The following is a 15,595-nucleotide window of genomic DNA, read 5'->3' as shown; positions in this document are numbered from 1 at the left end:
GTAAAGTACTAAGTAGGTATCAGTGATAGCTATTATCATGTTGTTCACATAGAATCAATATGAAATTAATTTAATTTTAGTCATAACCACCTTCTGTGCATTTAAATAAAACATGAACTATAAATTTGATTTCTAATTAGGAAATAAGTTTTATTAGCTTTGTCACTGAGTTGTTTTTGCTTTTAAACATCAGTAATGTGACCATTGGCTTTTATTCAGAGGTTAAATTGGAATCTAACCTGGAGATGTCCCTTTTTCAAATGCTATGATAAAAAAGAAACTCTGAAAAAGTCAAATACATTTTATTACGTGCTGGACACATTTCTGTATATTAATATGCATCCATTGGAGTTTGGATTATTCCCATATTTATAAGTAAAGAAGCAGTCTCAGGGAGAGTAATGAATTTTCCAGAGGCAGCACAGCAATTACATTACTAGATTCACAACCCAGTGCTGCTGAGACCACAGCCAGTTCTCTTTGAATTTAAACTTGGGAATCCCCATGCTGTTCGGTCTTCTAGTTAAGCCTTGGTTTACCTTTTTGACCTCCTGCTTTTCTTCTTTAATATGATTCTTTGCCACACTTCCTTCACACGGTCCCTAAGAGATAGGTGGCCTGTTTCCCAGTTTTCATAACATAACCAGAACTTTTAATTGATTTTCAGAAGAGTCTCTCCCTCGGTTGATGAAGTTATCCTAGCTTTTGTTTTAGCAACTTTGATATTCTCCTCTCAAGTCAGAATTTAGCCCTGCGTTTTGGTTCAGATGAGTCTGAATGAGCTCATGGTGTCTGGGGACTCTGGGCAGGTCAGCAGCGCCTGCACAAGCCAGAGTGAGCAGCTGCTGAGCTGCAGGGCTCCCCTTCCTAGAGCATTGCTGGACAGCTCGCTGTGACCTTTCCTTCCTTAATAAGGAGAAAGACCAAGTCCATTACCATGAGCCGCAGATCCCTTCGTGATTTGGTCCCGACGACCTGCCTGGCCTGGCGCACTCCAGCTGCCCGTCACGCAGCTCAGGCCCGCCGGCCTTGGCTTATGGGAGGCCCTGGGCCTGGAGCTCACCCTGCATCCTGATCCGCCTTCAGTCCAGCTTCTTCAGGAAGCTGCTCGACCTGCTGGAGTCAGTGATTGTCTCGTATCCCCTCTGTCCTCCTTGTCTGCTCTGACAGTCACCACAGACCAGATTTGTCACTTTCACAAACTCCTTGTGGCCACGGGGTGTTTTATCATCTCTGTGGGTCAGCACGCAGTAGCTGTTCCACACATTTAAAACCTCTTGCATTCACGTACCTACTTCACCAAAAGTGGAAGCTTTGCAGAAATTGCATAAATTTGTCCAGATTTTCCAGGGTAATCTAAATTTCAAAAATATCTCGTCCCATTGTGAGGTGGTGTCCCTTCCAGTTTTGGCTCAGAAAGCATGTTTGCCATTTTTATAGATTGCATGAAGGTTGCATTTGAGAGCATCTCAGTGAATCGGTGCCAATTTTTTTAACTACCAGAGTGCTTAGTGCCTGGAGAGGTACAGGGGAGTGGAAGATTTTGTCTAGGTGCTTGTAGAACACAAGCTATAAGAAAAGCATTAAAAGGCTTCCCTGGTGGCGCACTGGTTGAGAATCTGCCTGCCAAGGCAGGGGACACGGGTTCGAGCCCTGCTCCGGGAAGATCCCACATGCCGCGGAGCAGCTAAGCCCGTGTGCCACAACTACTGAGCCTGTGCTCTAGAGCCCACGAGCCATAACTACTGAGCCTGCGTGCCACAACTACTGAAGCCCACTTGCCTAGAGCCCGTGCTCTGCAACAAGAGAAGCCACCGCAATGAGGAGCCCGTGCACCGCAACGAAGAGGAGCCCCCGCTGTCGCAACTAGAGGAAGCCCGCGTGCAGCAACGAAGACCCAATGCAGCCAAAAATAAATAAATTTTTAAAAAGAGCATTAAAAAATATATCTTACTGTATGTAATATGGCAAAATAAAATTTTTTAAGGTTAAAAACATACTCTTATACTAATATATCATCAGCACATACCAAAGATTTATTAACATTATCGAGAAAACCAGCAGGATGACCAGGCTGGATTCAAGGGGAATGCAAGAAACTGATATTTACATAGTTGGAAAGAAATAAGACTGCAAATTTAGATGCATAACTGGTTAATGTCCTACAGGGCGATAAAAACAAAGCTTTCAAGGTTATCTTTTTTACCAGAGAGAAATCATTTGCAACTTGTTTATTTTCTACATGAGAAAATCTAATTTTACAGAATGTGCGCCTAATCAGTAGTAAATAGGAAGTCAGACAACTTTATGTTTCTGTAGAGCATCAGATGACCTTTAGAGCATTGTCTAAACTAGAGTTTAGACAATGCTCTGGTATGACTTTAAAGAGAACTGTACTTTCTTTTTTTTTTTTGGCTGTGTTGGGTCTTAATTGCTGTGCTGGGGCTTCCTCTAGTTGCGGCGAGTGGGGGCTACTCTTGGTTGTGGTGCGCGGGCTTCTCATTGCGGTGGCTTCTCTTGTTGCGGAGCACGGGCTCTAGGCGCGTGGGCCTCAGTAGTTGTGGTGCACGGGCTTAGTTGCTCTGCAGCATGTGGGATCTTCCCGGACCAGGGCTCGAACCCGTGTCCCCTCCATTGGCAGGCGGATTCTTAACCACTGTGCCACCAGGGGAGCCCAGAACTGTACTTTTTAAAATTTCCCATATTTTCAAGTTTTAGACTTTTTTTTTTTAACAAATAATTCACAGTTGGGTTCAAGAGCTAAAAGATGACTGGATCTGAGGTAGAAAAGAGTCCTTGGTGAAAGAAATTGTAAGTCATTTTGAAATGGAATTGTGCAGTTAAAGGAAGAGGGCTGTAACAAGCAGAAAGGGTAAGGCACCCCTCCCCCACCCCCCAAAGGCGTGTGCCAAAAAGGAAGGGAGTGGGCATTTTTCCAGGCTGGATGGTGAGCTAAGGTGAGTGGGAAGTGAAATCCCCTGGAGTAGGAGGGAGCAATTGGTAGGAAGCTATGAAGCTCATGTTCAAGAAGTTTGATTTGCTTTGAAAGACTGTTGGACCAACAAGATACTCAAAGAAGACGATTGTCACTGGCTTGAAGGCTGCGGTTGAAATCAAGGCAGGGTATGGAAGTGGAGCAAAGAGATAACTCTGTGATACTACGGAAGGAGACCTGCCAAGAATTCATAGTGAGCTCACGGCAGAGGAAAGAAGAAGAAAGAGCAATTGAAGGTAGTGCCGAAGATCACTCTCCTTTGATTGAAACTCAAGAGCTGGCTCGGGTCTCCTGCTGTGTTGGACCAGAGAAGCCAGGACAGGCCAGCTGAGCTGGGGCCCTCTGGGGCTGCCCCTGATACCCAGCCTGGGCAGGTGGCGAGAGAGCCAGACAGAGCAGACCAGAGGCCATTTGAGAATGACTTGGCTTCTCTTTGTGTTTTCTTTTTCTCTTAATTTACAAATGTTTCATTTTATTATGTAATACTTGATATGTGCAAAGGAATATATGACACATTGGTGTGTGTTGTGGGACACAAGCACTTAAGAACACCAGCTCCCCACCCAATTTCCCTTTGTGGTTTCTTTGCCGGTAAAAATAGTTCACTCATCCCTCACTTAAAATATTGGATGCCCAGGTCACTAGTTTGTCATCCTGTGTCATTCGGTGCCTCCTCCAGACTCTCTTTCCCCAGGATGGTGACCCAGAATTCCCTTGAAGTACACAATTCTGTCCCTGTGCTCTGAGCTTCTTACCAAATGGATGTGCCTCCTGGTGTTTGAGTGGAACAATTTTAAGGCAGCAGTTTGCCTGCTGTAACTGTCCCTCTGTTCCTTCTGTTATTGCTTGCATTTCAGGGCTTCTGGGTTGAAGGGTGTGGTTGACAGCCCAGCTCCTTAACTGCCCCTTCTGGGTGACTTGAATGGGGATAACTGATGTTTTAGGTCCTGGGAAAGCAGTGGTGATCACAAACAGCAAAGTGGTGGGAAAATGAAGAGTTAGTTATCTTACCATTGACCCTCAGGCTTGATATGGGTCTACATTTTATTTTCTTTTTTTAAATTTTGAGATGCTTTATTAGAAAAAATCATCCTAGGAGGGGAGACAGGATCGTCAGCTTGAAAGCAGGATACTTGTTGCTCAAGAAGGATTCTTGCTGCGTATTAGATTTTGTGTTTACCTCCCTCTCCCCCGCTGATCGTGGTCCATCTCACTCCCAACAGCCTTACACACATCGCACACCAGGCTTCTGTGTTCTTAGGGTTGTTGGGCGGACCTAATGTGAAAGATGAAATGAACAAAAGTAACTGAAGAAAGTTTAGGTCAATATCCTTACGATCTTTGGGACAAGGAACGGAAACCATGTAATTTTACTACACAGGATTGAAATTGCTCTGCTGTAATGCAACACACACGTTCCGCAAAATTGCCGCACTAGGCAAAATTACACAGTAAAGACGACAGGGCTTATGGGGAAAGTGGGGTTAGGGTCCTAACACTCAAAAACTTCATAGGTGACCAGAAAAGAGAGAGAAAAAATAAGTAGGCATTCTAAAAAAAAGATAGGGAGGTACAAACTACCGTGTATAAAATAAATAAACTACAAGGATGTATTTATTGTACAGCACAGGGACTATGGCCAATATTTTATAATAACTTTAAATAGAGTAAAATCTATAAAGATTTTGAATCACTGTGTTGAACAACTGAAACTAACATTGCAAATCAACTATAGCCCAATAAAAAAATTAAAATTAAACGGTAAAAATAAATAAAAATAAGATAGGACCCCCTAAACAGCACAGATTTACAGATGTTAAGTGGCTAAGAAATGTATAACTACCACAATAAATGTAGCACTCTACCTTAAAAAAGACCTGAGGTTTGCTTGTGGAAGTGGGCGTTGGAAGGTTATAGCTCGCAAGTTATTGTGAAGTGATGGAAGGAAGGCTTTCTGAAGTCGGATGGAAATTTCTGACCCCAGATGTGGAGGGTTATAGCTCATAACGCATGCAGGTGATCTGACAGCTGGTGGATGTTTGAAGTGTGTGCATTTTTTGTTTTCCTGTGTGGCTCATTTCAGCTGGGTATGGTTTTTTGCATTTTTTAGTGTTTCTTTCATGCATAAGTAAACACAAAATTTATGTTATGCCCAAATTATTCCCTAATATATCCAATGCATTGGAACAAATCTGAATTTTCCAAAAAAAAAAAAAAAAAGTCAAAGCAAAACTAACTGTCAGAAACCACTGTGTATAACATGTACTAGCTAATACTAAGTGCCAGGCACTGTGCTGTAGATTCTATGTGAATTATCTCTCAACAACATGACGAGTTAGATATAATTGTTAGCCACATTTTATAGGTGAGAAAACTGTGGCTCAGAGAGGTAAAACTTGCCCCAGGTTACAGCGCTAGGCCAGCGTAGCTCTCAGTGACTATGCCATTCTCTTTCCTGAGCAAAAAAACAAAACAACAACAACAAAAAAACCCCAACAAAGTGGGGCAAATATTTGCAAATATATAAGAACGAGCAAATATCCATAATATATGAAAGTTTTTAAAATCACTAAAAAGAGACAAATAGCCCAGTAGAAAAATGAACAGAGGTCAAGAGCAGGCAATTTACAAGGAAGGAATACAAATGGCCAATAAAATGGGGGGGGGGGTGACGTTTGACCTCATTTAATATGCATTCATGTAAATTAGAACAATTAGATGTTGCTTTTTCCCACTATCAAATGGACAGAAATATTGGGTTGGCCAAGAAGTTCGTTCGAGTTTTTCCATAAGACATTACAGAAAAACTTGAACTTTTTGGCCAACCCATTAAATGTGGGGAAACACTGGCAAGTGTATAGATTGTTGTAACCTTTCCAAAGTATATATACCTGTCGTCTGACCCAGCCATCTAATTTCTAGAAATTTATCCTAAGAAAATAATCAGATAAATGGGAAAAGATGCTTGTTCAAAGATTTTTGTCAGAGTTGTTAATAATGCTGAAAAGATGAAAGCATTCATCCATCATCACTAAGTGGTTCAAGTCTGGTGTATTAATATAATACAATACAATGTATTGTTCCCAAAGGGAGCAGGGACAAAATAGCATCTTCTGCGTGATCCCATTTTTGTAAAACCGTCCCACACATGTGCACGCTTGTGTTTGCAAGCAAGCCTTGTATAGGAAGAAGTCTGGAAGGATACACATCAAAACATTGGTGGTAGACGTCTCAGGGTGGTGGAATTGCTGGATGACTTTTTTGTTTTTAGCTGTGTTGGGTCTTCGTTGCTGCGCGCGGGCTTTCTCTAGTTGCAGCGAGTGGGGGCTACTCCTCGTTGCGGTGCACAGGCTTCTTATTGCGGTGGCTCCGCTTGTTGCAGAGCACAGGCTCTAGGCGCAACGGGCTTCAGTAGTTGTGGCTCGCGGGCTCTAGAGCGCAGGCTCAGTAGTTGTGGCGCACAGGCTCAGTTGCTCCGCGGCAGGTGGGATCTTCCCAGACCAGGGCTCGAACCCGTGTCCCCTGCATTGGCAGGCAGATTCTCAACCACTGCACCACCAGGAAAGCCCTGCTGGATGATTTTTATTTTTTATTTTTTCATTTAACGTTTTTCTAAATTTTTTGTTAGCGAATGTTACTTTTATGACTTAAAAAAGAAAATTATTTTAAAACATTGTCTAACACAAGATCCATAATAAATTCAAAATATAAGAATAAATGACTTCTGTAAAAGTAGTTCTTCTAGCATCTAACAGGGCTAGGTAACAAATACCCATAGAAAGAATTTTTGACTGACTGCAGTTTGGAGACAACGTTACCCCATTTGGGGCTTCCGATTCTTCATTCTTGACCAGAATTAATCTGACCAGATTTTGAGTTACCTCATTCTGAGGTAGATGCCGCTAGACTGAGCCAGACACGGTGGCTTATGTTACCTCTAGGTCACGAGCTCTGTGTAAAGTACAAGTGAACTTGGGGTCTCCTTGGATGAAGCCTGAGACTCTCAGGCACAGGTGACAGCCGGAGCCTCTAATTTCGGTTACGTGATCAAAACCCAGATATAGTTTCTTGGGGCCCAGCCTACTTTATCAAGCAACTTAAATCTTAGTTTATGAAGCAGCTAAACACAGGAGTGTGGCTTGGTGGGGGAGGGTGGCTGACAGGAGCCCCCCCTCGAGGTGAGCTGGGGTTTGCAGGCCCGGGCGGCCGACCCAGCTCCGACGAGGCACGTGTCTGGCCTTCCACGTCTAGCCAAACTTCATTTTCAAACCTCCATAAAAACTGCCTTCTCCCAGGCCTCCTTCTCTAGGTTTCATGGCTCTCTGCGGACACGAGAGCCTGTGTGTCCGTAGCACACGAATGATTGAAATGGGAGCAGGGAAGAGCCAGGAGACGTGGGGAGCTCCCGAGGTGTAGCCCCCAGGTACAGAGCAGATCTGCGCCTGGGTGGGCCTCGTTCCACTTACCGGGGCCTCCCCTTCTCTGTCACTGCAGACCAGACGGGTCCCCGGGAGGCCCAGCGTGCCTGCTGCAGCAGTGGCTCAAAGAACCTCTTCGTTACTTCTTCCTTCAAATGCTCAGTCTTAACGGCTCCTCTGTGCCCCTCAGCCCCGTACCCATCTGCCTGGCTGGAGATAGCTCCCTGGAGCTCCTCATGTGTGGGTCGAAAGGATTTTTTTTTAAGTTTAAGCAGTCGCATTCCATCTGCCTACACACACTTAACCTGCTTTGTGAACTAAGCTTTGTGACCTCTGTACATTACTTCACCAGCCAGCCCATGTCTCCCCGACAGAAGGTTCTAGAGAGCACTCGACAGGATAAGTGGAGCCGAGTGCCTGTTTAGTGGGGCTTCAGAAGCACCACTGATAGGGACCTTTGTAAGGGTCTGCCCCCACCAAGCACTTTGCATCAATTTTCTTATTAACTCTCACCACAGAGAAGCCAAGTGAGTCTTCTTGTGGCAGCCTCCTGTAAGGAAACGGGGGTGTAGAAAGAAGTGACTTGCCCACGTTCACACAGCTGATTAGATGGGCCCTTTGAGACCCACCTAGTGCCAAAGCCTGTGCCCATCTACCCTCTGGCCTCTTTTGCCCTCCTTAGCTTTCCATGGCTTAGAACAATCAGCCAGGGAGGGATGTTCTTTTGGCTCACAAAGTAGTCCTCTGTGTTGATTCCCCAGAGTCAGGATTGTATGGGAGTTCTGGAAAGCTCAACGAATTATTAGGTTTCTCTTAATTTCTTAAAGCATTTTATAATATTGTGTTGTGCTTGGAAGATGTCAGCACCAAGTTGTGTTTTGTTTAAATTTTGTGCTGAGTTTGAGGGTATTTCTTAGTTTAATCATGTACAAGGAATTGGAATTTGTTGCTACAGGTTACAATATCTGTGGCATTCTGCCCATTTCTCCCTCCCACAGATGACAGGCTGAGTGGGGACAGAGCAGAGTGTCGAGGTGTTGGTAAATAACACCACCGTGTAGTCATTTAATCTTGTGAGATGCGGTTTTGCCAGCAGGTTGCACTGACTGAACACTGAACATGCTGAACTGCTAAGCTCCAGTTATCCTGTGTGGAGGTCACGCTAGAAACCGCTGGTAGCTTTCTGCTTGCCTAACATAAGACTCTTTATAGCCCAGATTCCTCCCCACCCCCACCCCACCCCCCACACACACTCTCTCTGCTAGAAACCTGGGAGGGACTTGCTGGTGGAGGTTTGACGAATGAATGGAGACAGTGTTTGGGGGCTTTTGTTTGTTTGTTTTTCGTTTTTGTTTGTTTTTTCTTTTTGGTGACCAAATCAGAGCATCCTGCAGCCTTGAGGGTTTTGAGAGGAGGGTGCCAGAGTTTAGGAACAAGCAGTAGCTTTTTGGGAATGTGTTGGAGAGGAAAGGGGAGAGAATGTGGACAGGGTAGAGAACTGCAGATCTGAACATACCTGGGTCAAAGTTGAGGCCCCAGACTCCTAATGGGGGGCAGCCCTATGGGGAGGAAGGAATCATGAGAGATGAGTTGTTAGTCGTGGATTAAGTTCGATTTGGGTGAACCATTGGGAGGATGAAGCAGGGGAAGAGGCCCTCTGGGCTGGGAATTTAGGGGTCCCAGATACTTGGAGCATGATCTGTCAATAGAAGGCGGCATGGTCTCCAGCGCACACATCCCCTCGGCTCCACAGGCTCCCTGCCCAGAGAAAAGGGGCACCGCCAGAGGGGTCCAGGGCCCGGCTGTTCTGCCCTGACCTTCTGACAGTGAAGGCACTGGGGTGCAGTCGAAGAAGGCGAGGCTGGGAGGCAGAGAACTGGTTCTAATCCTTGCTGTGCCCTGATGAGCTGTGTGACCTTGGCCGAGTTATTTCCCTGTCCTGGACTTCGTGTATGATCTTTCCATCCATTCCACCTCTAAAGTTCCATGACTTGGAGGCCAGCAACTTCGTCATCCCCGAGTGTTCCTGAGGGTACCAGCAGTGCCCAGGGATATGCCCATCTTGGAGAGAAGGCCCAGAGCCTGCCTGTGGTGAGGAGAGTTGGGGTCTGGGGACTCCCCTGCCATGGGGAGCAGTGCTGAGACTGGAGGTGGCCTCACAGTGCAAGGCTACTGAGCTCCAAAGACTCAGGACGGCGACTACCCTACCCCAACCATAAAATGCGACCAGCCGTCCCTCCAAGAGGACCATTCACCCTAGCTCCTATTAGGCCTGGTACAGACAATGAGGAAAGGGGGTAGAACAAGCCTGGAGGTGGTGAGGAGGGAGAAGAACATCAACCAAGTGAAGTCCTGTCCCACTCTCCCTTGGTGGGCCATCTTGGCCCAGTTGATTCCCCACATGAGAGAGAGGCGACCCATCTCCACAGTGTCTTGGGAAAGCTATTGGATTTTCATGTCTAGGTTTCTTAAGCAAATTTGAAAGTTAATAGATATTTTGGTTGGCAGTAGAATTACTCCTTTCCATTTGCTCACAGAGATGCTGCAGTTCGTCAGCAATCAAGTGGGAGAGTTCCCTGACTTGTTCTCAGAGCAGCTGTGCAGCTCTTTCCCTGGCGGCGGTGGAAGTGGCAACAGCGCCAGCAGCAATGGCGGCAGCAGCGGTGGCGGAGCCGGAGCCGGGGACCCCTCGGTGCAGCGGTCCTTCAGCCAGGTCCCGTTACCTTCCTTCTCGCCCTCGGCTACCTCCCCCCAGGCTCCAGCCCTACAAGTCAAGGCTCCCCCCACCGCGGTTCCCCCTCCGCCAAGGGCAACTCCCGTTCTTCAGCCCCGCCCCCAGCCCCAGCCCCAGCCTCCAGCTCAGCTGCAGCAGCAGACAGTAATGATCACCCCGACATTCAGCACCGCTCCCCAGACGAGGATCATCCAGCAGCCTTTGATATACCAGAATGCAGCTACCAGCTTTCAAGGTGACTCAGAACTCAGATGTGACAGCGATCGGTTGGTTCAAAAGTTTTTGTGCCAGTTTGCAGACACTTCCGAGGCAGACTGTAAATAGTTCTGTCCTCTCTGGGGATGACACAGCCTATCAGCTTGGCCCTGTCTGAACGAGGTTTCGGTAGCTGGCCGTAAGCATAGTGGTGCAGGAACACATTCGGTCTCTTCAAATACCTTAATGTCTACCGTGCCTGTTTCAAGGCTGCGTGGTCAAAGACTCCAGCGGGCACAGGCAGTAACCACAAGGCCGTCCTGGTGACTAGAGGTGGGGGCTTGAATAAAATTAGTCTTGAAACTCAGCCAGGCACCAGGAGGATCTCAGCACCTGTAGGTTCAGAACCATTCATCCGGGAGACATCTCCTGAGCATCCGCTGCAGAGAAGAGTACACCTTTTAACATAGGTGCCGTGTCTCCGAGTGGCAGGCCCCACAGTAGGCCCTCGGTGTGTGCTGACTGAATGAGTGACTTTCCGTGTTGTGCTGTGTCCCGGCACCTTTTCATCAGATTGCTCTCTGACCCTGTGGGGACCCCTGGGTGGGATTAATATTGCTCTACTGATTTCAAAGGATCTGACAGGTCTTCAGTGGGCTTCAAGGGTTTAGAGGCTGGGGGGAGGCCACAAAGCAAAAAGCTGAGACCGTCATCCCAAAGTGCACCTTCCATTCGTCTCACGGGAGGAAATGAAGCCCCAGGGAGTTGGTTCTCAACACCTGTTAACTCCCTTACTGGGTGCAGTCACTTGCTGATCAGCTTCCCTCACCTCCACCCCAACATCCGGAGTAATGAAATAATTTGTACTCGTTCCCTCAGAAATTGATGCAGCCCTTATGGGATGTTCTTGTCATCTAGGCCAGCTTGTAAATGGCTGTGCACATCTTCTTCAGCAACAGGTGGGGAGTTGGGATCGTTAGGAGGCTCTCCAGCCTCTGTTATTGCCACAGCTACGGTGACAGAGTGCGTTCCTCGTCCACGTGACTTTTTTTCTCCTCTTTTCCCAAGTCCTTCAGCCTCAAGTCCAAAGCCTAGTGACATCCTCCCAGGTGCAGCCGGTCACCATCCAGCAGCAGGTGCAGACGGTGCAGGCCCAGCGGGTGCTGACGCAGACGGCCAATGGCACGCTGCAGACCCTCGCCCCGGCCACGGTGCAGACAGTTGCTGCGCCCCAGGTGCAGCAGGTCCCGGTAGGTGGCTGACAAGAATTCAGGGAGGCCCTGGCTGGGGCTCTTGGCCGGCCTGTGGTTGAAGGTGTGGTCCAAATGCGAAGCAGGACCAGCGGAGTGTGAGGGAGCAGCTTGCAGGGCAGGTAGGGGCACCTGGACCTTAAGAGGCACCCGTGAGACCTGGCAGAGAAGACGTCTGTAGATGCACACTGGCACCCACCTAAACTCAGTAAATGCTGGTGTATTAACTCATTTACACATGTAATGGGTATAAAACTGAAAAGAAATGTGCCAGAATGTTCTTAAGCCGTGTATCATAGTGGACTGTATTTCTAACTAATGAAGTAAGTTAGCTTTAAAAAACAATCCAGGTTTAGCATTTTTGCTTCCCAGCCGTTTTCCTCACATTCCTAAGTTTGTCCACAATCAGGTCTCTCTCCCTTCCACTGTCCACCCAAGCCATGCTTGCTCTGCCCCCACTAGGCCGCTGGCACTGCTCTCCTCAAAGCCTTTCAGCCTTCCAACCCAGAACCCTCTTTAGCTGTACACCTTCTCCCTGGCAACCCAGTAATCAAGCTACATTCTCAGTTTTATGAAAATTTTATTTTATCATTCTTTTCTGGAGGGTCTATGCAGGAAGAAGTAATGCAAAATAGAAAAGTAATGCTACCTTCCTTGTCCTTTTCTTCCTTTCCCATCCAGGTCCTGGTACAGCCTCAGATCATCAAGACAGATTCCCTTGTTTTGACCACACTGAAGACAGATGGCAGCCCTGTAATGGCCGCAGTCCAGAACCCAGCCCTCACTGCCCTCACCACCCCCATCCAGACAGCTGCCCTTCAAGTTCCGGTAAGAGCTGCCCCCCACCGCACCCCCGCTCCTTGGGGGTTTTAGGCCTCAGAGATGGTAATGAAGCCTCCAGATACTGAGTAGATGCGGCAGCTCTATGCAGTGTGTCAGTCATATTGCAAAATTACCCCATTTTAGTTTTTTTTTTTCCCCTTAAGAAGTACCAGCACCGAGTGTTATGTGGGAGTACAGGGTATATGAGGGGCAAGAGAGGAACAGCAGAGGAGCCCCAGATTCTGGGCAACAGCTCCACACAGGACCGTCTGCCTCTTAGGTCCTACTGATGGAGGTTTAGCTTCTGAAGGACCCTAGACCCCCCAGGCAGGGAGGGGCTCCAAGGTGGGGGACATGAAAGGCACCCATACTTCAGTTGTAGGGTCTTGGCCACTGTCTCATCTTGTGGCAAGAGAGTCTGAGAGAAAAAAGTGATCAAAATTCAAAAGCAAGCCTTACTCGTAAAAGCCAAGAACTGGAAACAACCCAACTATCCATCCAAAAAGAACTATTGATACATACAACTACGTGGCTAAACCTCAAAAATAGTACACTGAGCAAAAGATGCTTATCACAGAAGAGCTCATGCTGATGATTCCATTTATACAAAGTTCAAGAAGATGGTGCTAGAAGTCAGAGCAGTGATTACTGCTCTGGGGGAAGGGGCATGAGGGAGCTTTCTAAGGGGATAGAAATGGTCTGTGTCTTGGTCAGGGTTACCTTGGTTATACACATTGTATACATACGTCACAATTCCATTAAGCCGTACACTTTAAATGTGTGCTTTTTACTATGTGTGAATTATTTCTTGATGACTAATGAAGTTAAGAAGCTTTTTCTGTGTTCATTGGCCATTTGGATATTGAGGCCATTTGTTGAAGAAAATAAAACTAACATTAGTGAAAACAGAAACAAAGAGCAGGAAAAGCAGATTTGAGGGGAAAACAAGGGGAAGCCTCTCTAGTTGGTCTGTTTAATAAAATGGCTCTGATTGTCACTTCTGCCCTTGAGCTTTTTGATGGGCAAATCGTATAAGGAAATGCAGTAAGTTAACTTCTCCGTCATGTGAGAGGAAAATACGTGTCATACACCAGGGAAAGTTTTGTGGTTGGTGCATTGTATGCGAGCTCAGAGGCGGCTAATGGGTCGACAGCAAAGCAGGAATCACATGATGCGTTTCTGGCATCCCTACATCAAAGGTTGGTGTTTATCCACATTAATGCTGTGGTGGCACAGGACTAATCAGCAGTGATTCTGAAAGGGGCATAGTACCTGAGGTTCCATGGCTCCTAAGGCTTCTGGACTTAATTAACCCAGGAAGGGTGTCAGACTACACAAAGCATTTTCTGGTGATGCCACGTGGCCAGGGCCAGTGGGTTTGTGTTGCGAGGTTGCTTTACTCAGACTAACCGTCATTCTACCCTTGTGTCTGTTCTAGACCCTGGTGGGCAGCAATGGGACCATTCTGACCACAATGCCTGTGATGATGGGACAAGAGAAAGTGCCCATTAAGCAGGTACCTGGGGGAGTCAAGCAGCTCGAGCCTCCCAAGGAAGGAGAAAGGAGGACGACACACAACATCATTGAGAAGCGGTATCGCTCCTCCATCAATGACAAAATCATTGAGTTGAAGGACCTGGTCATGGGGACAGATGCCAAGGTAGGTGCCAAGCAAAATGGTGTTTCATGCCCCATCATCTCCCCTCTATCTGTCTTTGCTGCAAGAACTTAGGGAAGACCCAGGCCCAGGCTGAGTGAATGCAAGAATAGTTAAAGGTGCTCTCTTACTAAAGCATCTTGGTGTTTTGAAATTCCAGGATTATAAAATATTAACTGTTGGGTGTTGGTAAGGCAGTGGCCTGCCTGGACCTTTGAGTCTGCTCTGCAGTGGTGGTGGCCACCCCCCCGCTCACTACCACCACCGTGTCGCAGACACCTGCTGCTCACTGATGGCCAGGTACACAACTGTGTGTACATCTGAGGCAGCTGATGGCATTTTTGGCATGTGTTTTCAGGGTTGGCGAACAATATTTTAACCTTTTAGGGAGGAGCAAAAATGGAGATTGGGTCTTTGACAAACAACAAATAGAGGAAATTGGTTTTTCATAAATTTCTGGTGTCTCAGTGAATGTATCTTTTGGCTTTGGCACATAAGAGATTTTTTTTTACCTGTTATCTGTTTATCTTTACCTCTATTTTGAAAGAAAATATAATTTTCCTTGTAGCCTACAAATCTGAAAGGTACTAATATACCTTTACTTAAGATAACCAGCCAACAGTACTCTGGTTTTTTGTTTGTCATTTGTTTTCCTTAAAGTTTGTTTTGATGCTAGGATTATCATAGGAAGTAGGAGTAAGAGCTCATAGATAAAGTTACTGTGTGCCAGGCCAGAGGCTAAACTCTTTACACATATTAGCTCATTTAACCCTCATGGCAAGCCTATGACTCATATACTATCATTATCCCTATTTAACGGAGGAGGAAAGTGAGGTTCAGAGTTGTTGAGTAACTTGTCCTGGGTTGCACAGCTAAGTAGTGGGAGAGTCAGCATCTGAACTCAGCACCTCCCACTCCAGAGCCTGAGCTCTGGGCCTCTGCTCTCTTCACTGCGCAAGCTGGTCTGATGCCACCGTGTTTTTCACCCGTCTTCCTTCCCAGATGCACAAGTCTGGCGTTCTGAGGAAGGCCATTGACTACATCAAATACTTGCAGCAGGTCAATCATAAACTGCGCCAGGAGAACATGGTGCTGAAACTGGCAAATCAGAAGAACAGTAAGTGTGCTCGTTGAGAAAAGGGTTTCAGACTTTCCGGTTATAGTAGAAGTCCTGTGCTGGGCACCGGGGAGGGTCCACTGATGTGTACAAGGTGCCTTCAGGGGTGAAGCAGGAGCAGGGGCTGTGCATCCCTCACCTAGCCCAGCTCCAGCCCACGTGGGGTGCTATAAAACGGACCGTTTGCCAGGTAGGGTTTTCTTTACAGAGCTCTTGAAGGGCATTGACCTAGGCAGCCTGGTGGACAATGACGTGGACCTGAAGATTGATGACTTTAATCAGAATGTCCTTCTGATGTCGCCTCCGGCCTCCGACTCAGGGTCCCAGGCAGGCTTCTCCCCCTACTCCATCGACTCCGAGCCAGGAAGCCCTCTACTGGATGACGCAAAGGTAATGAGCTTTTGAAA

The 15,595-nt window shown here is 46.9% G+C and overlaps 1 protein-coding gene across 3 annotated transcripts in view; it reads left to right on the top strand.

The window, feature by feature from the left end:
• Nucleotides 1-9,930: 9,930 nt before the first annotated feature.
• Nucleotides 9,931-15,595, top strand: part of SREBF2 (sterol regulatory element binding transcription factor 2) — a 39,535-nt gene continuing 33,870 nt past the window's right edge. For 2 of the 3 annotated variants that reach the window (XM_028490689.2, XM_028490688.2), the window contains exons 1-6: nt 9,932-10,382; nt 11,411-11,592; nt 12,274-12,420; nt 13,853-14,074; nt 15,074-15,188; nt 15,397-15,578. In XM_028490689.2, the coding sequence (XP_028346490.1) occupies nt 9,953-10,382; nt 11,411-11,592; nt 12,274-12,420; nt 13,853-14,074; nt 15,074-15,188; nt 15,397-15,578 (1,278 nt within the window). In that variant the 5' untranslated portion in view covers nt 9,932-9,952. Of the gene's footprint in view, nt 10,383-11,410; nt 11,593-12,273; nt 12,421-13,852; nt 14,075-15,073; nt 15,189-15,396; nt 15,579-15,595 lie in introns of all 3 variants that reach the window. The other variant, XR_008617593.1, reaches the window with a different exon arrangement.

This window comes from Physeter macrocephalus, chromosome 6 (genome assembly GCF_002837175.3).
Source record: "Physeter macrocephalus isolate SW-GA chromosome 6, ASM283717v5, whole genome shotgun sequence".
Classification (NCBI taxonomy): Eukaryota; Metazoa; Chordata; class Mammalia; order Artiodactyla; family Physeteridae; genus Physeter; species Physeter macrocephalus.
The sequence above is the reverse complement of the archived record's forward strand: the minus strand, read 5'-3'. Positions and strand labels throughout refer to the sequence as shown.